At 43.6% G+C, this 25,326-nt stretch overlaps 1 protein-coding gene across 5 annotated transcripts in view; it reads left to right on the forward strand.

Moving 5' to 3' along the window:
• PMS1 (PMS1 homolog 1, mismatch repair system component) overlaps nucleotides 1–25,326 on the forward strand; it is a 581,602-nt gene that overhangs the window by 367,954 nt on the left and 188,322 nt on the right. For all 5 annotated transcript variants that reach the window (XM_040439910.1, XM_040439915.1, XM_040439913.1 and 2 more), the window contains one exon: nucleotides 8,981–9,097. In XM_040439910.1, the coding sequence (XP_040295844.1) occupies nucleotides 8,981–9,097 (117 nt within the window). The remainder of the gene's footprint in view (nucleotides 1–8,980; nucleotides 9,098–25,326) is intronic.

Consider the following 25,326-nt stretch of genomic DNA (forward strand, 5'->3'; position numbering starts at 1 on the left):
AACTTGGCCAGGAGCTTGTTCAGCTTCTGTGCCATTCGATGAGTGTCCACATAGTGTTGACTCTTGGCTATCGCTTCGGTGATCGATTGCTGACGGAATGACGGACGAGGAGGAGGATTAGGACCAGCAGATGATGGGAAGGACAGACAGCTCCCTTCCGCTAAGGTGGTGGAGCTTTGACTGCATGATATTGGGTGCGTGCCACTGGGTGATGCTGCGGCAGGCTGGTCCACCACATTGGAGCTACGGTTCTCCCAGGCCACTTTATGGTGACGCTGCATGTGTTGACGCAGGGCTGTGGTGCCAACATTGGCACACTGGCCACGCTTCACCTTCTGCCCACAAATTCGGTAAATGGCCATGTTAACCTCCTCTGCCGGCCTAACTAAAAAATTCCACACCGCCGAGTATGGCATTTTCCCCCCAACACTCTGCTCTGACTGCCTGCTACCGCTGCCTCGGTGAACCCCTGCACTGCGACCTTCCGGCCGGGTAGGCTCCTGCGAAGCGGGCAGTCTCCCCCGAGCATGTTGGTATCCCGAATTCCCACTGCTGCCACCCTGCTGGCTCAACCGCTGCCTCACGCGCAGTCTGCCACCCTCTTCTCCTGATGATGATGATGATGAAGCCCCTAATTCACCTGGCTCCGAAGTGTGATCGGCCATAACAGTGCCGGACGGGCGGCCTCAGCATACCAGCTAGGGCAGCGCTACTGTAGCTAGGTGTATCAGCGACACTTTTACAGTTAGTTTAGGTGTATCAGCAGTACCTCTACAGTGGGTAATGTCCATACACCATCAGCGGTGGTCATTCTTTTTGCCTGTATGTTCACTTCTTCATTCTATCTATTAGCGCTCCATAGGCTTCGGATGATTCAGGGCAATCCTGATGAAACGCGTAGAGAGTAACTAGGGAGCCAACATTTATGTCATGCAGAGTGAACCACTCTATTGTTTTTTCCTAGTGTGGTTACACTGGGTGTAGATTTCTCTAACAGGACTGTGTAGGACTGATTGCTATGTGCAGGACTGGCCAGATCCGGACCAGACTGTGTTTACCATTCTATTTTTTGTATGCCTTGGGGGATTCAAATGTCAGTCATCCATGGGTTATTATTTCAGTACCCCGATATATTGTGCGACAGTACTCCTTTCAGTATGTATATCTCCTATCGGAGATAAGGTGTTGGGATATACTTACCTTGACCTCTCCACACCTGACTGTGATTCCACCAAGTCATATGCCTGTGATTCCTAGGGGAACAAGCCCCACAAGTGGTTTTTTAACCAGTTGCCGCAACTGTAACGCCGAAAGGCGTCATCGCGGCGGCTCCCCCAGGCTACGCTAACGCCGATAGGCGTCATCTCGCGTGAGCCGAGATTTCCTGTGAACGCGCGCACACAGGCGCGCGCGCTCACAGGAACGGAAGGTAAGAGAGTGGATCTCCAGCCTGCCAGCGGCGATCGTTCGTTGGCAGGCTGGAGATGTGATTTTTTTAACCCCTAACAGGTATATTAGACGCTGTTTTGATAACAGCGTCTAATATACCTGCTACCTGGTCCTCTGGTGATCCCTTTTGTTTGGATCGACCACCAGAGGACACAGGTAGCTCAGTAAAGTAGCACCAAACACCACTACACTACACTACACTACACCCCCCCGTCACTTATTAACCCCTTATTAGCCCCTGATCACCCCATATAGACTCCCTGATCACCCCCTGTCATTGATTACCCCCCTGTCATTGATTACCCCCCTGTCATTGATTACCCCCCTGTCATTGATTACCCCCCTGTCATTGATTACCCCCCTGTCATTGATCACCCCCCTGTAAAGCTCCATTCAGACGTCCGCATGATTTTTACGGATCCACTGATAGATGGATCGGATCCGCAAAACACATACAGGCGTCTCCCTGGAGCCTTCCAGGGGGGGTGATCACCCCATATAGACTCCCTGATCACCCCCCTGTCATTGATCACCCCCCCTGTCAGGCTGCATTCAGATGTCCGTATGATTTTTACGGATCCACGGATACATGGATCGGATCCGCAAAACACATACGGACATCTGAATGGAGCCTTATAGGGGGGTGATCAATGACAGGGGGGTGATCACCCCATATAGACTCCCTGATCACCCCCCTGTCATTGATCACCCCCCTGTCATTGATCACCCCTCTGTAAGGCTCCATTCAGACATTTTTTTTGTGTCAAAAAATTAAATCTCACATGAACTCACCATACCCCTCACGGAATCCAAATGCGTAAAAAATTTTCGACATTTATATTCCAGACTTCTTCTCACGCTTTAGGGCCCCTAGAATGCCAGGGCAGTATAAATACCCCACATGTGACCCCATTTCGGAAAGAAGACACCCCCAGGTATTCCGTGAGGGGCATATTGAGTCCATGAAAGATTGAAATTTTTGTCCCAAGTTAGCGGAAAGGGAGACTTTGTGAGAAAAAAATAAATAAAATCAATTTCCGCTAACTTGTGCCAAAAAAAAAAAAAATTCTATGAACTCGCCATGCCCCTCATTGAATACCTTGGGGTGTCTTCTTTCCAAAATGGGGTCACATGTGGGGTATTTATACTGCCCTGGCATTTTAGGAGCCCTAAAGCGTGAGAAGAAGTCTGGGATCCAAATGTCTAAAAATGCCCTCATAAAAGGAATGTGGGCCCCTTTGCGCATCTAGACTGCAAAAAAGTGTCACACATCTGGTATCGCCATACTCAGGAGAAGTTGGGCAATGTGTTTTGGGGTGTCATTTTACATATACCCATGCTGGGTGAGATAAATATCTTGATCAAATGCCAACTTTGTATAAAAAAATGGGAAAAGTTGTCTTTTGCCGAGATATTTCTCTCACCCAGCATGAGTATATGTAAAAAGACACCCCAAAACACATTGCCCAACTTCTCCTGAATACGGCGATACCACATGTGTGACACTTTTTTGCAGCCTAGGTGGGCAAAGGGGCCCACATTCCAAAGAGCACCTTTAGGATTTCACAGGTCATTTACCTACTTACCACATATTAGGGCCCCTGGAAAATGCCAGGGCAGTATAACTACCCCACAAGTGACCCCATTTTGGAAAGAAGACACCCCAAGGTATTCCGTGAGGGGCATGGCGAGTTCCTAGAATTTTATATTTTTTGTCACAAGTTAGCGGAAAATGATGATTTTTTTTTTTTTTCCTTACAAAGTCTCATATTCCACTAACTTGTGACAAAAAATAAAAACTTCCATGAACTCACTATGCCCATCACGAAATACCTGGGGGTGTCTTCTTTCCAAAATGGGGTCACTTGTGGGGTAGTTATACTGCCCTGGCATTCTAGGGGCCCAAATGTGTGGTAAGAAGTTTGAAATCAAAATGTGTAAAAAATGACCGGTGAAATCCGAAAGGTGCTCTTTGGAATATGGGCCCCTTTGCCCACCTAGGCTGCAAAAAAGTGTCACACATGTGGTATCTCCGTACTCAGGAGAAGTTGGGGAATGTGTTTTGGGGTGTCATTTTACATATACCCATGCTGGGTGAGAGAAATATCTTGGCAAAAGACAACTTTTCCCATTTTTTTATACAAAGTTGGCATTTGACCAAGATATTTCTCTCACCCAGCATGGGTATATGTAAAATGACACCCCAAAACACATTCCCCAACTTCTCCTGAGTACGGCGATACCACATGTGTGGCACTTTTTTGCAGCCTAGGCGGGCAAAGGGGCCCACATTCCAAATAGCACCTTTCGGATTTCACCGGTCATTTTTTACACATTTTGATTTCAAACTACTTACCACACATTTGGGCCCCTAGAATGCCAGGGCAGTATAACTACCCCACAAGTGACCCCATTTTGGAAAGAAGACACCCCAAGATATTCGCTGATGGGCATAGTGAGTTCATAGAAGTTTTTATTTTTTGTCACAAGTTAGTGGAATATGAGACTTTGTAAGAAAAAAAAATAAAATCATCATTTTCCACTAACTTGTGACAAAAAATAAAAAGTTCTATGAACTCACTATGCCCATCAGCGAATACCTTAGGGTGTCTACTTTCTGAAATGGGGTCATTTGTGGGGTGTTTGTACTGTCTGGCCATTGTAGAACCTCAGGAAACATGACAGGGGTCCGAGCTGCTTCAAAAAGCGGAAATTCACATTTTTGTACCATAGTTTGTAAACGCTATGACTTTTACCCAAACCATTTTTTTTTTACCCAAACCTTTTTTTTATATCAAAGACATGTAGAACAATAAATTTAGAGAAAAATTTATATATATAAACCGCTAAAGTTGTGGAGTGCCGATTTGTAAAAAAGGGCCTGGTCTTTAGGGGGGTATAAACCTGTGGTCCTTAAGTGGTTAACTATCATCTAAATAAAGTGTTTATTATTTTTGTTTTAGTATTCTTTTTCAGGCAGTGAGTTTTAAAATAAAAACACCCCAAAACTTGTAGTATCAGGCCGCAATTTCACACCATCTCCACAATTAGGGATTAACTGATATTTTTATGTGTAGTATAATTTGAGCACTTTAAAATTTGTAGTATCAGGCCGCAATTTCACCCCAGAATCGAGGATAAATGGATGTATAAACACATGAAATAAAAACGCCCCTAAAATAAAAAAAAACACCCCTAAATTTGTTGTATCCGACCGCAGTTTCACCCTAGAATCAAGGAAGAATGAATGTACGTATAGATAACAAAAAAATCCCCAAACTTGTAGTATCAGACCACAATGTCACCCCAGAATCAAGGATGAATGGATGTACTTACAAATAAAATAAAAATACCACAAAACTTGTATTATCAGACTACAATTTTACACCAATTCCACAATTAGGGGTTGACGGATATACTTGTGTATAATACAACTTGAACAACCTAAAATGTGTGTTATCAAGCCACAATTTCACCCCAATTAAACAATCAAGGATTAGCATCAAAACAACAGTTCAATCAAAACAGGTGGTCCCGCTGCCAGGTACAAGCTGTACAGGTCCTTCTCAAAAAATTAGCATATAGTGATAAAGTTCATTATTTTCTGTACTGTACTGATAAACATTAGACTTTCATATATTTTTGATTCATTACACACAACTGAAGTAGTTCAAGCCTTTTCTTGTTTTAATATTGATGATTTTGGCATACAGCTCATGAAAACCCAAAATTCCTATCTAAAAAAAATTAGCATATTCCATCCGACCAATAAAAGAAAAGTGTTTTTAATACAAAAAAAGTCAACCTTCAAATAATTAAGTTCAGTTATGCACTCAATACTTGGTCGGGAATCCTTTTGCAGAAATGACTGCTTCAATGTGTGGCATGGAGGCAATCAGCCTGTGGCACTGCTGAGGTGTTATGGAGGCCCAGGATGCTTCGATAGCGGCCTTAAGCTCATCCAGAGTGTTGGGTCTTGCGTCTCTCAACTTTCTCTTCCCAATATCCCACAGATTCTCTATGGGGTTCAGGTCAGGAGAGTTGGCAGGCCAATTGAGCACAGTAATACCATGGTCAGTAAACCATTTACCAGTGGTTTTGGCACTGTGAGCAGGTGCCAGGTCGTGCTGAAAAATGAAATCTTCATCTCCATAAAGCTTTTCAGCAGATGGAAGCATGAAGTGCTCCAAAATCTCCTGATAGCTAGCTGCATTGACCCTGCCCTTGATAAAACACAGTGGACCAACACCAGCAGCTGACATGGCACCCCAGACCATCACTGACTGTGGGTACTTGACACTGGACTTCAGGCATTTTGGCATTTCCCTCTCCACAGTCTTCCTCCAGACTCTGGCACCTTGATTTCCGAATGACATGCAAAATTTGCTTTCATCCGAAAAAAGCTTCTCTGTAGCCCAGGTCAGGCGCTTCTGCCGCTGTTTCTGGTTCAAAAGTGGCTTGACCTGGGGAATGCGGCACCTGTAGCCCTTTTCCTGCACACGCCTGTACACGGTGGCTTTGGATGTTTCTACTCCAGACTCAGTCCACTGCTGGAGTCCCCCAAGGTCTGGAATCGGTCCTTCTCCACAATCTTCCTCAGGGTCCGGTCACCTCTTCTCGTTGTGCAGCATTTTCTGCCACACTTTTTCCTTCCCACAGACTTCCCACTGAGGTGCCTTGATACAGCACTCTGGGAACAGCCTATTCGTTCAGAAATTACCCTCTTGCTTGAGGGTGTCAATGATGGCCTTCTGGACAGCAGTCAGGTCGGCAGTCTTACCCATGATTGTGGTTTTGAGTAATGAACCAGGCTGGGAGTTTTTAAAAGCCTCAGGAATCTTTTGCAGGTGTTTAGAGTTAAATAGTTGATTCAGATGATTAGGTTAATAGCTCGTTTAGAGAACCTTTTCATGATATGCTAATTTTTTGAGATAGGAATTTTGGGTTTTCATGAGCTGTATGCCAAAATCATCAATATTAAAACAAGAAAAGGCTTGAACTACTTCAGTTGTGTGTAATGAATCTAAATATATGAAAGTCTAATGTTTATCAGTACATTACAGAAAATAATGAACTTTATCACAATATGCTAATTTTTTGAGAAGGACCTGTAGTTATCGAGTGTGTATGGGAAGATGCAGAAATCTCTTCCAGTGCAGCTAAACTTCCACTAAGCAGTAGTCTTGATCAGCAACGACCCTTCTGTGGATTTTAGAGTTTTCGGCACACAGTGAAGACCCACCAATTTTGCATAAAATAACACTTTTTTTTTATTATATTCACAAGCAGAGCCCTTGTAGCACACAGTGGATACTTTTTTATTATACTCACAAAAGTGTAAAATTAACAGGCTTTGAACAATCGTCAGTACACGTCTATATTCACAAGACTGCCTTCATCAGGGGCGATTGTGACTTTTTGGGTGTTCTATTTATATGGGAGGGGGGGGTGTTGTCAAAAAAAAGGGACACTCCCCTCCCACTCCCCATCACATTATAAATAAACCAAATTTAAAACAGCCTATTTCTCACATAAAAACAATACATTCCTAGTTTTTCTCCAAAACGTTATATATCGTATAGACTATTGTATTCCTAAATAACTGCAATACAGCATAGAGTCCCAAAGACAACTCTTTATCCCTACCCTCCTATTCCGTCAATGTTACCTAATTATAGAGTGAATCATTTCACTAACTTGGTCAACAAGCATCTTATGCGGTTTTCTCCATTCAGTCATGTTCACATAATGCAGCTTGGCCAATAAAACATCTCCTCCAATCTAGCGTATTTCCCATTCATAAAAATACCATCATGTGTTATGTCAGCCAATACCCTTCCACTATCAGCTACTCCCACTACGACTATCATTCAATACCAATTCATATTCACAAAAATACCACGTGGTGTGAAGCAGCCAACAGGAGAAGCCTCTCCACGCATTGCTCCCCATACTTCATCAGCATAGCTCAAAACTACATTTAGATGAGTTATTCTACCAGACAAGGTTTTAGATCAAAATCAATATTCAAACCAAGGGGTTGCAGAGTTTTCATTTGATATATTCTTTAAACTTCCCGCCGATTGATATTCATTAGCGGGTTTCCCCCTCTCCAGTTTGATTTAACCTTTTCGACTCCCGCAAACCACAGACCCCTTGGGTCCTTTCCATGCATTTTTTTAAAATGCATGGACAGAGTGACTCTGCAGACCCTTTTTTATATTATTGTGTTCTTGGATCCTTGTCTTGCGCTTCCGCATAGTTCTTCCTACATAATATAATCCACAGGGACATTTAAGGAGGTGTACTACCCCCATCTGCTCACAATTAATTTCACCCTTAATAGCATACTCCACACCACATTTAGATGTTACTTTCTGTTTATTCCTTATCTTTTTATCCTCCTTGTTGCGATTTCTGCACGCAATGCAGAAACCGCACCATGTGAATTGGTTTCTTTCAACCTTAGTGGGGATATGATTATATACCAGAGTGTCTCGCAAATTAGGAGCTTTTCCGTAGATTACTTCAGATTTTTTTGGGATATGCGCCCCTAAAATAGGGTCGTTCTTTAGAACTGACCAATTCTTCCATAATGTATTTTTCATTGGCCCTGTGATTGCACTAAACTGAGTAAAAAAAAAAAATGTGAACCTATAATCCCTTTCTTCGTTATTTTCTCTCCTTTTTATATAATTTCCTTTCATTTCTACAGTGCCACTAATTATTTTTAACTTATGTCTATCATAACCCTTCTCCTTAAAACGCTCTTATAGGATTTCACTTTGTTCTTTAAAATCCTCTTTATCTGTACAGTTTCTGTAGATCCGCGTAAACTGTCCTTTAGGAATATTTTTAATCCAAGGGCTATGGTGACAACTGGTCGTTTCTATATATCCATTAACATTGGTAGGTTTGAAAAAGGTCTAGGTTTTTATCTTGTTGTCCTGCACAAAAATGGTTAAATCAAGAAAATTAACTCTTTCCGAGCTAATCTCACTGGTGAAGGTTAGGTTCCAACAATTATTGTTTGTCAATAATAAAATCTATTAAGCCTTGTTGTTCACCCTCCCACATTGTCATGTGTTATTAAGGGTTTTAAAAAAAATAAATAAAAATTACCTCACCTGCTCCGGACGCCGCCGCTCCTCTCCTCCAGCGCGCTCTGTCTTCCGGCTGTACTGTGAAGGCTGCGCACAGCATGAGATCACAGAGCGCAGTCCGCTGTGCGCAGTCTTCACAGCCAATAGCCAAGGACCAGGAAACGGTGAGTACAAAGCCTACACTGCTACCCGGTCCTCCGGTACTAGTGAGCGCTTCCATAATGGAAGTGTTCATTAGTATTCACCCCATAAGACGCAGGGGCAATTCCCCCCACTTTTGGGGGAAAAAATGCGTCTTATGGGGCAAAAAATACAGTATATTATTAGACTCATGAGACATTGCTTTTAAATCTGTTCTTGTAAAAAGATGTCATAAAGATGTTTTCTGCTGAGATATAATTTTAGAACATTTTATGTCTTTAATATAGGTGATTGTCTGGCAAAAAAATAAGGTCTCCAACCATAAAATGGCCCTTATTTCAGTTTTGGGAACTACAGTCATGAATGCTATGACACCCTTTCAGCATCAGTGTGAAAATCCAGAGGTAAGCTACTGTTGAACAAATACATATACTTGTAATCCAAATGTTACCCATTTTAGATTTCTTTACCCATTTTAGATAAAAAAATAAATAAATTAAGGGTATGACCACACAGAATGGTTTCTCCACAGGGGAATTTCTGCTCCAGATTTTGCCATGGCTTCACTGAAAATTTATCACGGATTTTAACCTTTGGAAATCACAGCATAAACTGACATGCTACAGATTTAAATTTCTTCAATCCTCGTCCACTTTGCTAGAATTTATTTTGAGGAAAAAAAGCATAGCTAAAAATCTATACAAAACAGCCACTGTCACAGTGGGGAGTGGGGAAAACTCCCACCGTACGATGATGGGGAAGCAACTAGGTCAGGAAGCCGGGATCAGGGAGAAGGTCACCTCCTAAAGCGTCCCTAATCCTCGTCCTAACTCCTCACCGTATGAGCGGGCCTGGATGGTAGGATGGCTCATACCCAGGATACCTAGGACCCTGAGTCGCCCTGATAATCCCTCACATAGGATCAGGGGAGAGACGACCTGTTCTACCAAGATACGGAAGAGCAGGAATCTCTGCAGGCCTGACAGCAAGGAAAAGAAGCCAAGTGGAATGGCAGGTAAGTATCAAGTGGCGGGGATAACCACTGAACCAAGAACCCAATAAAGCATGGTAACTTACCTGCTGCAGCTGCTGGACGGCACAACAGAAGACCACAACAAGGTAAACTGGAACCCATACAAACATACCGCAATCGAAACACCAAACGGATGCAGTACGTACTGACACACAGGAACCAGCACTCCAGCAACAGCTCACAGACTTGACTTTTGGTTCACCCCTCCAGGAAACCATGGAGCCCCCTTCCGGAGGCACAACAAACCACGTACATGCCGGACATAAAACACCAACTGACCAGACATGTAACAATACCAAGACGAGACACCACACTCTGAACATAAACCCAAACCAAACATCAACACAGGTAAGGTAGGGAAAATGTAAGATACATAAGGAAGACATCACTTGAGACATCGATGTCCCACTAGGTGGCCCTCACACTGGAAGAGGGAACATCCAGACAAGGAGCATAACTCCAGTGCAAACCAAAGCCGGAGTACAACGAACTCCTGGCTTTAAGCCACAGGTATAAGAAGCACCTAGTGACCACACCCAGCTAGGTAATTAACCCCTCCAGCATCAGACAGGGGAGGAACCAGGAGAAGGGGAGAAAGGCACATACAAGCTGACATAAATTCGTTGCTCCTGGTAACCGGCATGCACAGCAACGTCTCACGCGCGCAACACCAAGGCCGTGACAGCCACATCCATAGCAACCTGAACTATAAAGTTAGCACTTTTACCTGACATGAGAATACCTAAAAAAAAAAAAAAAAAGTGTAAAAATAAATAAATAATGTACCTCAAAATGGTAGCACTAAAAATGACAGTTCATCCTCATACAGCTCTGTGGAGCTCTGTTAAAAGAAAACTTGAAAAACACTATGGGGTCAATTATTAAGATCGGCGTTTTAGATCCTGAGGATAGGTCATCAATATTAAAAGCCCGAACAACCCATTTAATAAAAGTGTCAAAAAAAGTTGTTGTTTTTTAGACATATAAAAATTCAAATAACCCCTCTGAAAGATGTGTTGAACAGAAAATAAATCGCTTTCAGAGAGCAGTATAAATGATATGTAACCTTGTTCTGTCAGTTGACATGATTATGGGTTATACCAAGTTTACAAAGTCTTTAAAGTGGCTCTGTCACCAGGATCAACCATATTAAACCAGACATACTTCCTGGTAGAGCTTATTATGCTGATTAAAACAATATCTCTCTGTGGCGAAACCAACCTCGCCACTGGGTTTTGGAGAGGCCTGTTTATCAGCCTCTTGCCTCAGGATTATGGCCCATACTAACTTTGAAGGAGCAGACAGACACAGCTTAAATCTGTTTTTGCAATTGTATTTTGTTATGTGAGGGTACCCAGATAGCTAATTGTATTGTATTTGTGTATTCTGAGTGCCATTCACCTAATGATATGCACTCAGACTTGAGCTATCTGGGAATATGTTAAATGTCTGTGTTTGCTGTGGGGGTGTGACATTGTGTGTTTGGGTGGTGATTTCTGTCCGGTTGTCCCCACATGTGTATTGGCGATTTCCCTTTGTCTTGAGAGATAATTGGATTACTCCTCGGGTGTCTCCAGGGCAGAGAGGAGGAAACCATAATGCATTGTGGGGATGTGTTGTGTCTGTGTATCCTGCGTTGCTGCATATCTGTCCTGTGTCGCAGTCTTCCTTCTGGTCCACTAGGGGCGTGTCCACCAGATGGGGACCTGCATAAATACGGGCGGGTAGCCCTCAATAAATGAGTTCCTGTTTTATACCTTCATGAAGTCTTGGCTCATGTTTGGGGGATGGAATAACTACACTCTTGGGGATTGCTATATTACAATACTCCCCTGAGTATAAGCTCTTGTAAGAGCTTGCTCCTGGTTCCTGTCTCTGGATTTGGGAGAGGTTCACCCACTGGAGCCTTGTCGTAGGTCCAGGGTGGGTAGGAGACGGCGAGACCTCCACCAAGCTTCGGCGGTTCATGGGGTCTGCAGTGCTGATGTCAAGTGGAGTGCTTGGAGTCCTCTGGAAGCACTAGGAGCCAACTATCGACTGAGGTACCCGGTCGGGGTGCTAGGCGTTCCGTTACACTCTCTTCTGTCAGTATGCTAAACAGCTGAAGATCAATCTGCATTTGTATTCATATGCAAATGAGAAGTTCAAGCACCAGGGGCGGGCTGAATCCTTTGAGCACTGCTTTGTAACACCCCCTGTGCTCTGCACACTACACCTCCCCTTGAATGACAAGGCTAGACATGCTGAGGGCAAAGCTGTGTCCTAGCATCTACATATCATATGCTCTATATTTACTATAGCTTGACCACATTGGGATATGCTCAGGAAGCTAATACTGTCCTACTGTAGGACAGCAGAATGCAGAACAAGCAGAATGCCATTCTGTATTGGACTGTAAATAAGGGTGATTGTGTTTGATGGTGTATTCCAAGAAAATGCTCTTAGTCAGGGACAGTGAAAAATCAATCAGGGACAGTCAGAAATCAATCAGGCTTATTGCCAGGCATGGTGAAGGGAAAGGTTAGGATTCCAAAGAAGAATTGTGTATGTTGTCTACAATAGAGAGAAGCAGTGCTGCTGTCAGACCGTGAAAGAGAAGACAGGACATGTGGCTGACCGTGCCTTTTTTCAATAGTCCAGGTGCACCTGAAAAGCAGCTACCTGCAACCAGATACATTCATCTTTCTCCCATTTTCACAGAAATCCATATTTTTGGGGGGTTCGATATAATTAAGCAGTGCTTATATTCACACTACTCACAAAAAGTTAGGGATATTTGGCTTTTGGGTGAAATTTATGGAAAACGTAAAAAGTTCACGGTACAGTGATATTTTATGATGAAAGTAGGACATTTAAAGAGGACCTTTCACTAGAATAAAAAATCGAAACTAAGCATACAGACATGGAGAGTGGCGCCCAGGGATCTCCCTGCACTTACTATTATCCCTGGGCACCGCTCCGTTCTAGTGAAAGGTGCTCTTTAACCACCTCCTGTCTCGCTAACGCCGTAAGGCGTGATTGCGGCGACTCTCCCAGGTCACACTAACACCGATCGGCGTCATCTCGCGTGAGCCGAGATTTCCTGTTCACAGGATCGCGCAGTTCACAAGTTCATCTGCAGCCTGCCGGCCGCGATCATTGGCTGGCAGGCTGTGGATTTTTGAAATGACCAATAAAATGGGTATGTCAGACGCTATTTTGAAAATAGCGTCTGATATACCTGCTACCTGCTCCTCTGGTGGTCCCTTTTGCTTGGATCGACCACCAGAGGACACAGGCAGCTCTGTAAGTAGCACCAAATCACCACACATACACATTACACATTACCCTGTCCCTTATTAACCCCTTATTTAGCACCTGATCACCCATATTAGACTCCCTGATCACCCCCCTGTCATTGATCACCCCCCTGTAAGGGTCCCTCATCACCGCCAGGTAGTTAGCTACTTGCTAGGTAGTTAGCGCCCAGCCCACCGCACCGCAGTCACTGATTAGTCGCTGATTAGCGTCATCGCTGTCGCTAATCAGCACTAGTACTCTATAGTATCTGTAAGTGATCAAGACTGATCCCAATCAGATCTATATAAGTACATTAGGGTCATCTTAGGCTCTACAAAAAACGCAGTGTTCGCCCGATCAGGCCTGATCTTGTGCGCACACTTACGTTCAGTCCGCCCCACCGCAGTGACAGAATTATTTTTTCTGATCACTGCAAAAACACCGTAAAATCGCTGCACCGCTATAAAGATCACTTTTGAGCTTTTTGGATCTTTATTAGCGATCGCAGCTTTACTTCGCAAGCACTCCTTTTTACTAGGTAGGTTTGCTATTTTTCCTGGGTAGTCGCAGAGGAATTCCCCCTAAATTTAGTGAGCCCAAAATGTAAAACAAGGGGTATTTCGCTGAAGAGGCCTACAGGATTCTGGCCGTGATGGATGAAAGCGATGGGGACGCCTCACCCGCTGAATCCAGTGGTTCAGAATATGAACCTGTAGACAGCAGTGGCACTTTAACCGCTAGCGAAGATGACGAGGTTGAGGTCCCTGCTACGGTCAGGCGTACCCGATCCCATGTCAGGGTTCTGCATACCCAGCATGATGAGCCTCATTTGCAGCAGAGTGGTGCTAGCGCTGATCTTGTTTATGGTGCGGCATACACCAGCAGCGCAGCACATCCTGGACCTTCTACCAGCACTGCCGTATTCCCTGGTGAAGTGGCGAGCACCAGAAGGGCAGTTCAAGCTGGTACGGTGGCATGTGCAGTAACTCCCCCGTCGCAGCCACCGCATTCACAGGCCCGTAGAACCCTTAGTCTCCCAGAGGTGCTGGCAAATCCTAATTGGCACTCCCCTGCTTCCGCCGCACCCGTATTGCCCCCTTTCACCGCCCAGTCTGGAGTTCGCGTGGAGACAGCTCATTTAGGATCAGCCCTCGAGTTTTTTGAGCTGTTCTTCACCGCGGATCTCTATGACCTAGTTGTGGCAGAAACCAACCGCTACGCCACACAGTTTATTACCGCCAATCCGGAAAGCTTCTATGCCCAGCCTTACCGGTGGAAACCAGTCACAGTTTCCGAGTTTAAATTTTTTTGGGCCTTATCCTCAGCATGGGTCTAACTAAATAAAATGTATTGCGGTCATATTGGTCTAAAGACCCAATACATTACATGCCCATGTTCTCTGCTGCAATGTCCAGGGCACGTTTTGAGGTCATCATGTGCTTTATGCATTTCGCTGACATTAACACCTGTCATCCAAGAGGCCACCCTGCTTATGACCGGCTCCACAAAATTCGGCCCCTCATAGACCATTTGTCATCCAGATTTGCAGATGCGTATACCCCTAATCAAAACATCTGCATAGACGAGTCCCTAGTACATTTTACCGGGCGCCTTGGCATCAAACAGTACATCCCCAGCAAGCGCGCCCGGTATGGGGTCAAACTGTATAAGCTGTGTGAAAGGGCCACAGGCTATACATATTGTTTTAGGGTCTATGAGGGAAAAGACTCAAAACTGGAGCCGGTCGGATGTCCTGACTACCTGGGGAGCAGTGGCAAGATTGTCTGGGACTTGGTGTCACCCTTACTCTACAAGGGGTACCACTTATACGTGGACAATTTTTACTCAAGCATGGCCCTCTTTCGGCACTTACATCTAGTTGGAATTCAACGCTGTGGCACCGCGCGACCTAGTCGCCGGGGCTTCCCCCAACGGCTCGTTAGTACCCGACTTGCACGGGGGGAGAGGGCTGCCTTGTGATACCAAGAACTGCTCGCGGTGAAATGGAGGGACAAAAGGGACGTTTACCTTCTGTCCACCATTCACACAGACATGACTGTCCAAATTGAAAGGGCAACTGGAGTCATTGTGAAACCCCTCTCTGTCCACGACTATAACCTTCACATGGGAGGGGTGGACTTCAATGACCAGATGTTGGCTCCCTATTTAGTTTCCCGCCGCAACAGATGCTGGTATAAGAAGGTGTCTGTATATTTAAATTAATTGGCTGTATATAATAGTTTTGTTCTCTATAGTAAGGCTGGGAGAACAGGATCCTTCCTAAAATTCCAGGAAGAGATCATTTCGGAACTCCTGTATCCAGGAGGGTCCGTGCCCCAAGTCCCTGATGTAGTGAGCCGGCTACATGGCAGACATTTCCCGTCTGTCTATCCTGGTACCCCAACTCAACGTTCCCCAAGAAAAAGATGTCGTGTCTGTAGCAGGGGTGAAATAAGGGGTGACACCACCTTTTTTTGTCCTGACTGTCCTGACCAGCCTGCCCTATGCATAGGGGAGTGTTTCCGCAAGTTCCACACACAGGTACACTATTAGTATAGGGATTGCGTGACACAGGACAGGCACATGGGGGTCTTAGGGCCCTTTCACACAGAGCTGCCACGAACCTCTCCTTTCACCTGGGACAAAGTGTATAATGTACTTCGCCACATTTCTGGGCGCTTTGCACATTGTCCCATGGGGAAGGAGTGGTTTGTCCTCTAAAGGTAAAAAAAAACAAAAAAATCACAGGTAAGCAAAAAAGTTAATGTTCTGTTTCAAAAGTTCAATAAAGTTTATAAAAATTAATGTTCTGTTCAAATGTTATATAAAGTTAATGTTAATAAATTTATTGCGTTGCGGCCTGTTTTATTTTTTATTTTTTACCTTCTAGGTGGACCAAGCGATCAAGCAGCTGCAGCACTGATGTGCATTCTGACAGAAGCATTGCGCTGCTGTCAGATTACACAAAAGTCGGTGTATGCGGCGCTGCAAGACGAGATTTCTCCTCTGCAGTAAAAAAGATACGTTTGCCGAGGCTTATGAGCTGAGGGGCGGTGTTCATATGCTTTGGCAAACACTTTGTATAAAAATAAAAAAAATAAAAAATTCCGGCAATGATTTATTCATCCACATCGATTGATGTGAATGGAGAAATCGGGTTTGCCAGGGCATACGAGCTGAGTGGGTTTGGATGTTGGGCGGAGCTCCTATGTCCTGGCAGACGCCTTTCCCCTCCTTTTTCTTTTTGTACATTTTTTGGCAGAGATTTTTTCATCCACATTGATCGATGTGAAAGAAGAAATCTGTGCCGTTCATTTTTTCTTTCAGCCCAGAGGCTGAACGGAAAAAAAAAATCTCATTACCCGTTTGCTCAATATAAGGAGAATAGCAGAAACTCCTAATGCTGGCCATACATGTAATGATTGCGGAGACCCTCAAATGCCAGGGCAGTACAAACACCCCACAAATGACCCCATTTTGGAAAGAAGACACCCCAAGGTATTCGCTGAGGGGCATATTGAGTCCATGAAAGATTGAACTTTTTGTCCCAAGTTAGCGGAAAGGGAGACTTTGTGAGAAAAAAAAAGAAAAAATAAATTTCCGCTAACTTGTGCAAAAAAAAAAAAATCTTCTATGAACTCGCCATGCCCCTCACGGAATACCTTGGGGTGTCTTCTTTCCAAAATGGGGTCACATGTGGGGTATTTATACTGCCCTGGCATTTTAGGTTCCCTAAAGCATGAGAAGAAGTCTGGAATCCAAATGTCTAAACATGCCCTCCTAATAGGTATCGTTGGACTTTCGGCCCCTTTGCGCACCTAGGCTGCAAAACAGTGTCACACATGTGGTATCGCCGTACTCAGGAGAAGTTGGGCAATGTGTTTTGGGGTGTCTTTTTACATATACCCATGCTGGGTGAGAGAAATATCTCTGTAAAATGACAACTTTGTATAAAAAAAAAAGTGAAAAGTTGACATTTACAGAGATATTTCTCTCACCTAGCATGGGTATATGTAAAAATACACCCCAAAACACATTGCCCTACTTCTTCTGAGTACGGCGATACCACATGTGTGACACTTTTTTGCAGCCTAGGTGCGCAAAGGGGCCCAAATTCTAAAGAGCACCTTTAGGCCTCTTTCACACGGGCGTTGCGGGAACACCCGCGATTTTTCCGCGCGAGTGCAAAACATTGTAATGCAGAATGCATAGTAAACTAGCGCTGGAGGGGTTAAAAATAAAATATAAAATAATTTAACTCACCTTAGTCCACTTGATCGCGGCCCGGCATCTCCTTCTGTCTCCTTTGCTGAACAGGACCTGTGGTGAGCATTAATTACAGGTAAAGGACCTTTGGTGACGTCACTCCGGTCATCACATGATCCATCACATGATCTTTTACCATGGTGATGGATCATGTGATGACCGGAGTGACATCACCAAAGGTCCTTGACCTATAATAAATGCTCACCACAGGTCCTGTTCAGTAAAGGAGACAGAAGGAGATGCCGGCATCGCGATCAAGTGGACTAAGGTTAGTTTAATTTTTTTTTAACCCCTCAGCGCTGTTTTACTATGCATTCTGTATTCAGAATGCTATTATTTTCCCTTATAACCATGTTATAAGGGAAAATAATAATGATCGGGTCTCCATCCCGATCGTCTCCTAGCAACCGTGCGTGAAAATCACACCGCATCCGCATTTACTTGCGGATGCTTGCGATTTTCACGCAGCCCCATTCACTTCTATGGGGCCTGCGTTGCGTGAAAAACGCAGAATATAGAGCATGCTGCGATTTTCACACAACGCACAAGTGATGCGTGAAAATCACCGCTCTTGGGAACAGCCCCATAGAAATGAATGGGTCGGTATTCAGTGTGGGTGCAATGCGTTCTACTCACGCATGGCATCCGTGCGGAATACTCGCCCGTGTGAAAGGGGCCTTAGGATTTCACAGGGCATTTTTTATGCATTTGGATTCCAAACTACTTCTCACGCTTTAGGTCCCCTAAAATGCCAGGGCAGTATAAATACCTTACAAGTGACCCCATTTTGGAAAGAAGACACCCAAAGGTATTTCGTGAGGGGCATGGCGAGTTCATGTAAAATTTTATTTAAGTTAGTGGAATATGAGACTTTGTAAGAAAAAAAATAAAAGAAAAAAATACATCATTTTCCGCTAACTTGTGCCAAAAAAATAAAAATTCTAGGAACTCGCCATGCCCCTCACGGAATACCTTGGGGTGTCTTCTTTCCAAAATGGGGTCATTTGCGGGGTATTTATACTATCCTGGCATTCTAGCACCTCAAGAAACATGACAGGTGCTCAGAAAGTCAGAGCTGCTTCAAAATGCGTAAATTCACATTTTTGTACCATAGTTTGTAAAGGCTATAACTTTTGCGCAAACCAATAAATATACACTTATTGGATTTTTTTTATCAAAGACATGTAGCACAATAAATTCTGACACAAACTTGTATAGAAATGTAATTATATTTGAACAATTTAACCAGATAAAGTTAAAAATACACTTTTTTTGAGAAAATTGCGGCCTATTTTGATTAATATCGGAAAAATGAAAAATCTTAGCAGCAATCAAATACCATCAAAAGAAAGCTGTATTTGTGAGAAGAAAAGGAGGTAAAATTCATTTAGGTGCCAAGTTGCTGACCGAGCAATAAACCGTTAAAGTTGTGAAGTGCCGATTTGAAAAAAAGGGCCTGGTCACTAGGGCGGTATAAACCTGTGGTCCTTAAGTAGTTAAGTAGAAGCTGTAACAGTGCAATTCACTGTGTCAAGGGAGGGCTTACTGCAGCATTCTAGTGTGTGAACTGTGGCCTGTAAATGTGTGTACTCCCCGTGCAGGCTGGCTGCAAGCATTCTCCTGTGTATGCTGGTTGCTTGTGTATGCGTGCTGGCTGCAGCTTTATGTGTGAACGTGGGCCTGTGTATTTGGATACTCTTTTACTTGTTGGTGTCTGGTTCGTTTTGGTTTAACTGTCCCTGTTATTTCTGGGCGTGTTAGCTAGGTGGTCAGATGACCTTGTTACCCTGTTGTAACATCCTGCGTGCTGTGGGTTTGAGGTCAGTCTGTCTCCAGATTTACTGGGTGCAAGAGCTATGCACTTGAACTGGGGATATTCCATCTGCCCTGTCTGTGTGGTCACCTAGTGATACATGCTGTCATATTCTAGCAAGGATCCTACCAACCCCTAGAACATATCGCTGGCAAACAAAAACAAGCAATAAAACAACAAGGCAAGGCCCGACATGAATACTTTATTTACAGAGATACCGACATGACAGTAAACTGGACCAGCAGGTAAGGGACCAGTGGCAGGTAGTACCACTAGACCAAGTGCACCGATTTGACTTGGGTACAAACCCAAATGGCACAGAATTGCACCATCAATCTCTTTAGGTAAGTGGCCAAGTGCACCGGGACCATCCTGGAGGTGCGACCAGTGAGCCCTCTGCTTAGTACATTACCATCATCAGGGGCTCTGTGAAGAACGGGGCTCACTGAGTATCTGCCCTCTGGGTTTGGCCCCAAGTCAAATGGTGCACCTGGTCCAGTGGTATTACCTGCCACTGATCCCTTACCTGCTGGTCCAGTTTACTGTCTTGTTGGTATCTCAGTGAATAAAGAATTTGTGTTGGTCCTTGTCTTGTTGTCTTATTGCTGTTTGGCGTGAAAACAGGTTGGTGCTGCTATCAGCAAGGACTCTTTGAGGCAGAATTTCCGCATGGTGTGAATTAACACCGCAAGGTGACTTTTTGTTTCATTATGACTGCTTGTTTTGTCACTTACCTAAAGTGTGAATAAAACACTGAACTGTTTGATCCAAAGAACAATACGGTGTTGGACCCCCTTTTGCCTTCAGAACTGCCTTAATTCTACGTGGCATTGATTCAACAAGGTGCTGATAGCATTCTTTAGAAATGTTGGCCCATATTTATAGGATAGCATCTTGCAGTTGATGGAGATTTGAGGGATGCACTTCCAGGGCACGAAGCTCCCGTTCCACCACATCCCAAAGATGCTCTATTGGGTTGAGATCTGGTGACTGTGGGGGCCATTTTAGTACAGTGAACTCATTGTCATGTTCAAGAAACCAATTTGAAATGATTCGAGCTTTGTGACATGGTGCATTATCCTGCTGGAAGTATCCATCAGAGGATGGATACATGTTCTCATTCTGTTTACGCCAAATTCGGACTCTACCATTTGAATGTCTCAACAGAAATCGAGACTCATCAGACCAGGCAACATTTTTCCAGTCTTCAACAGTCCAATTTTGGTGAGCTCGTGCAAATTGTAGCCTCTTTTTCCTATTTGTAGTGGAGATGAGTGGTACCCGGTGGGGTCTTCTGCTGTTGTAGCCCATCCGCCTCAAGGTTGTGCGTGTTGTGGCTTCACAAATGCTTTGCTGCATACCTCGGTTGTAACGAGTGGTTATTTCAGTCAACGTTGCTCTTCTATCAGCTTGAATCAGTCGGCCCATTCTCCTCTGACCTCTAGCATCCACAAGGCATTTTTGCCCACAGGACTGCCGCATATTGGATGTTTTTCCCTTTTCACACCATTCTTTGTAAACCCTAGAAATGGTTGTGCGTGAAAATCCCAGTAACTGAGCAGATTGTGAAATACTCAGACCGGCCCGTCTGGCACCAACAACCATGCCACGCTCAAAATTGCTTAAATCACCTTTCTTTCCCATTCTGACATTCAGTTTGGAGTTCAGGAGATTGTCTTGACCAGGACCACACCCCTAAATGCATTGAAGCAACTGCCATGTGATTGGTTGACTAGATAATTGCATTAATGAGAAATAGAACAGGTGTTTAATTAAGCAGCATATATACATCATTATTGCCTCAATACCGACAGTGTGGCAGCAAAGCAATCTACGTGTGTGTAACTTGAAATTTAGCATGAAGCCTCAATTGTCCGTTTACGCACAATAATTTTATTTCTTTTTGGGAGGTTCCATTTAATTAAGCAGCATATATACATGATTATTGCAGCAATCCCTTGGTGTGGCAGCAATTTACCAGTGTGTATTAAGGTAAAATTTAGCATCAAGCCTCAATCATCCAGTTATGTATATTCAGTTTCCACTCTTTTGCAATAAAAATGGTTAAATTTAATTAAGCTGCATATATACGTGCTAAGTGCAGCAACACCCAAGGTGTGGCAACAATCTACCTGTGTGTATTAAGGTGAAATTGAGCATCAAACCTCAATTGTCCATTGACATATATATTTTTTTTTCCATCCGCTCACAATATAATATATTATTTTTTTTTAAATTCCATTGTCACGGCTGAGGATGGGGAAAACCCTCAGTCGTGCGATGCCAGAAGATGTTTGGTCGCTGCTCTGCCAGGTTGCCAGGAGGACAGAATTAGGGAGCAGGTCACCTCCTATTGCGTCCCTAATACTGACCCTGACTCCTAGCCGTATGAGCCAACCCTGATGGTGGGAGGGCTCATACACCGGAAACCTTGTGGTCCCTACTAGCCCTCAGGGTGGCCCTGAACTAGGAGCAGGGTAAGACAATCTGTTCCTCCAGGACACGGAGGAACAGGAGTCTCATTGGCCAAGCTGCAAGGAAGGGGAAACACGTACAGAAATATGGATATGGCAGGTGAACAACACTAGTTCCAAACCTACCTGCCACAGCCTTGCTGACTTGAACCCATGCACCAGTATTGCTGTCAACACAAACACCAAGGAGACAGCACACCACAAAACACACAGGTAACCAGGACATCCATAGCTGTAATAAACACGGAAAGGAAAACACATCAACTTGACATCATACATAGGATTTATGACCACAAGGGTGGCCCTCAATGGAAGATGGTATAATACCAGGAGGAGGACTCCAGCAAACCATGGCTGAAGTACCCCTCAGATACAGGCATCCAGCAGCAGCTAAGTAGCCACACCCACACACAGAAACACCCAGTGTTCACACACAAAGAAGGGAGTTAACCCTTTCTACACCAGGCAGGGTAGTGAAGCCACTTAAAGGGAAAAGCACATAAACAACACACTCACCTGTTACCGCCGGCAACGGCATGCGTGGCAACCATGTCCTGGGGAACAGCCAGCAGGCCGAGACACTGCCACCACATTCACACAACACCACACGTTGCCGCGGACAACCACAAGTGAAGGGAGGTGTCACAGTGCATAGAAACATAATAAAACCCGTGCACACCAGACATAGAAAGTGCACACTATACAAACAAAAGGCACACCTACAAAGACAGGTACAGGTTGCCAGGTGAAACCGCATGCACTTGACAGCAAGCCGCCTAGCAACAGCTCAGGCTGCTATACTGCCAAGTACAAACATGTTGCCAGGGGCAACCACATGTGAGGCAACAAACCAGCAGCCCCCACCATGTGGTTGACAACAGAACAAACCGCAGGCAACTGCATGCGGTTTCAGGAGTCGCGACCATGACGATGGTCGGGACATCCATTTACTTAACCGCCTCAGCTCCCCCAGCTTAAACACCCTTAATGACCAGACCACTTTTTACAATTCTGCACTACACTACTTTCACCGTTTATTGCTCGGTCATGCAGCTTACCACCCAAATGAATTTTACCTCCTTTTCTTCTCACTAATAGAGCTTTCATTTGGTGGCATTTCATTGCTGCTGACATTTTTACTTTTTTTATTAATCGAAATTTAATGAAATTTTTGCCAAAAAAATGACATTTTTCACTTTCAGTTTTAAAATTTATTTTAAAAAACGACATCTATATATAAATTTTTCTCTAAATTTATTGTTCTACATGCCTTTGATAAAAAAATAAATGTTTGGGTAAAAAAAAAAATGGTTTGGGTAAAAGTTATAGCGTTTACAAACTATGGTACAAAAATGTGAATTTCTGCTTTTTGAAGCAGCTCTGACTTTCTGAGCACCTGTCATGTTTCCTGAGGTTCTACAATGCCCAGACAGTAGAAAAACCCCACAAATAACCCCATTTCGGAAAGTAGACACCCTAAGGTATTCACTGATGGGCATAGTGAGTTCATAGAACTTTTTATTTTTTGTCACAAGTTAGCGGTAAATGATGATTTTTTTTTTTTTTCCTTACAAAGTCTCATATTCCACTAACTTGTGACAAAAAATAAAAACTTCCATGAACTCACTATGCCCATCACGAAATACCTTGGGGTGTCTTCTTTCCAAAATGGGGTCACTTGTGGGGTAGTTATACTGCCCTGGCATTTTAGGGGCCCTAATGTGTGGGAAGTAGTTTGAAATCAAAATGTGTAAAAAATGCCCTGTGAAATCCTAAAGGTGCTCTTTGGAATGTGGGCCCCTTTGCCCACCTAGGCTGCAAAAAAGTGTCACACATCTGGTATCTCCGTATTCAGTAGAAGTTGGGGAATGTGTTTTGGGGTGTCATTTTACATATACCCATGCTGGGTGAGAGAAATATCTTGGCAAAAGACAACTTTTCCCATTTTTTTATACAAAGTTGGCATTTGACCAAGATATTTATCTCACCCAGCATGGGTATATGTAAAATGACACCTCAAAACACATTCCCCAACTTCTCCCGAGTACGGAGATACCAGATGTGTGACACTTTTTTGCAGCCTAGGTGGGCAAAGAGGCCCATATTCCAAAGAGCACCTTTCGGATTTCACTCGTCATTTTTTACAGAATTTGATTTCAAACTCCTTACCACACATTTGGGCCCCTAGAATGCCAGGGCAGTATAACTACCCCACAAGTGACCCCATTTTGGAAAGAAGAGACCCCAAGGTATTCGCTGATGGGCATAGTGAGTTCATGGAAGTTTTTATTTTTTGTCACAAGTTAGTGGAATATGAGACTTTGTATGAAAAAAAAAAAAAAAAAAAATCATCATTTTCCACTAACTTGTGACAAAAAATAAAAAATTCTAGGAACTCGCCATGCCCCTCACGGAATACCTTGGGGTGTCTTCTTTCCAAAATGGGGTCACTTGTGGGGTAGTTATACTGCCCTGGCATTCTAGGGGCCCAAATGTGTGGTAAGGAGTTTGAAATCAAATTCTGTAAAAAATGACCAGTGAAATCCGAAAGGTGCTCTTTGCAGCCTAGGTGGGCAAAGGGGCCCATATTCCAAAGAGCACCTTTCGGATTTCACAGGTCATTTTTTTACAGAATTTGATTTCAAACTCCTTACCACACATTTGACGTAATATGACGTAATATGCGCATAGACGTAATTTTCTTTCTGTTGCTCCGCCATTAAAAGTCGCTCATCTTCCAGTTTTGGTCTCATAATTTCTTTCTGTAGGGTTTTTAATATAATTATCCTCATACTTCTCCACCTCTTGTTGCAAATTGGTTATTTTTCCCTTATCCCTTTCTTGTATATTGCCGTGTATAAAAAATCTCTCTCATATAGGCCTTCTTAGCCTCCCAGACTAAATTTACTGACGCTGAATCATCGTTCATCACAAAAAACTCCCCTATCTCTTTTAAAATCGTATCATGTATCCCCATTATATTTATCCACCCTGTATTTATGTGCATCCTCAATTTATTTTTTTGCTGTTTTTATATTTATGATAATTGGGATATGGTTCCAGAGCCCACATTCAATATCCGACACACCTGTGTTGTTTGTGAAGACTAAGTCAATCCGTGATAAACTCCTTTGTGTCTTTGAAAAACATGAATTTTTTTTAGTTTGGGGTGTAGTACCCTCCAGATATCAATCCAGCCCATTTCCTCCGTGATATTTTTAAATTTAGAACCCGTGCAGACGTTTTGAACCTTGCCTACCCTACATCTATCTATTTTACTATCCATAATATTATTAAAGTCCCCCATAACTAAAAGTGGTTTATCCCCTACCTTGAGCACAAAATCATAAATTTTTAAAAGGACATCTATTTTGAAAGGTGGTGGTATATATACATTAGCTATTATCCACGGGCTTCCTTCCAACAAACAGTCAATCACAACATATCGGCTCTCCTGATCTTTAACTGTTTCCTTTATTTTAATATCAATATCACGATGTATCAAGATACTCACACCTCTTGCATATGATGAATAAACTGTGAAACGAGCGCTGTATCCATGGTCTAGACCAGGGGTCTGCAACCTTTAAGACATAAAGAGCCACTTGGCCCCTTTTCTGAAAGAAAAAAAAAACTGTGAGCCGCAAAACCATTGCGACATTTAAAACAAATATAACATTGCATATATTGTTTCTTACCTTAATGCTATATACAGGATCGTGCAGTCAGCTGTCAAACTGAAGAAAAAAAGGACTTTTTCACTTAACA

Source organism: Bufo bufo, chromosome 7 (assembly GCF_905171765.1).
Source record: "Bufo bufo chromosome 7, aBufBuf1.1, whole genome shotgun sequence".
NCBI lineage: Eukaryota > Metazoa > Chordata > Amphibia > Anura > Bufonidae > Bufo > Bufo bufo.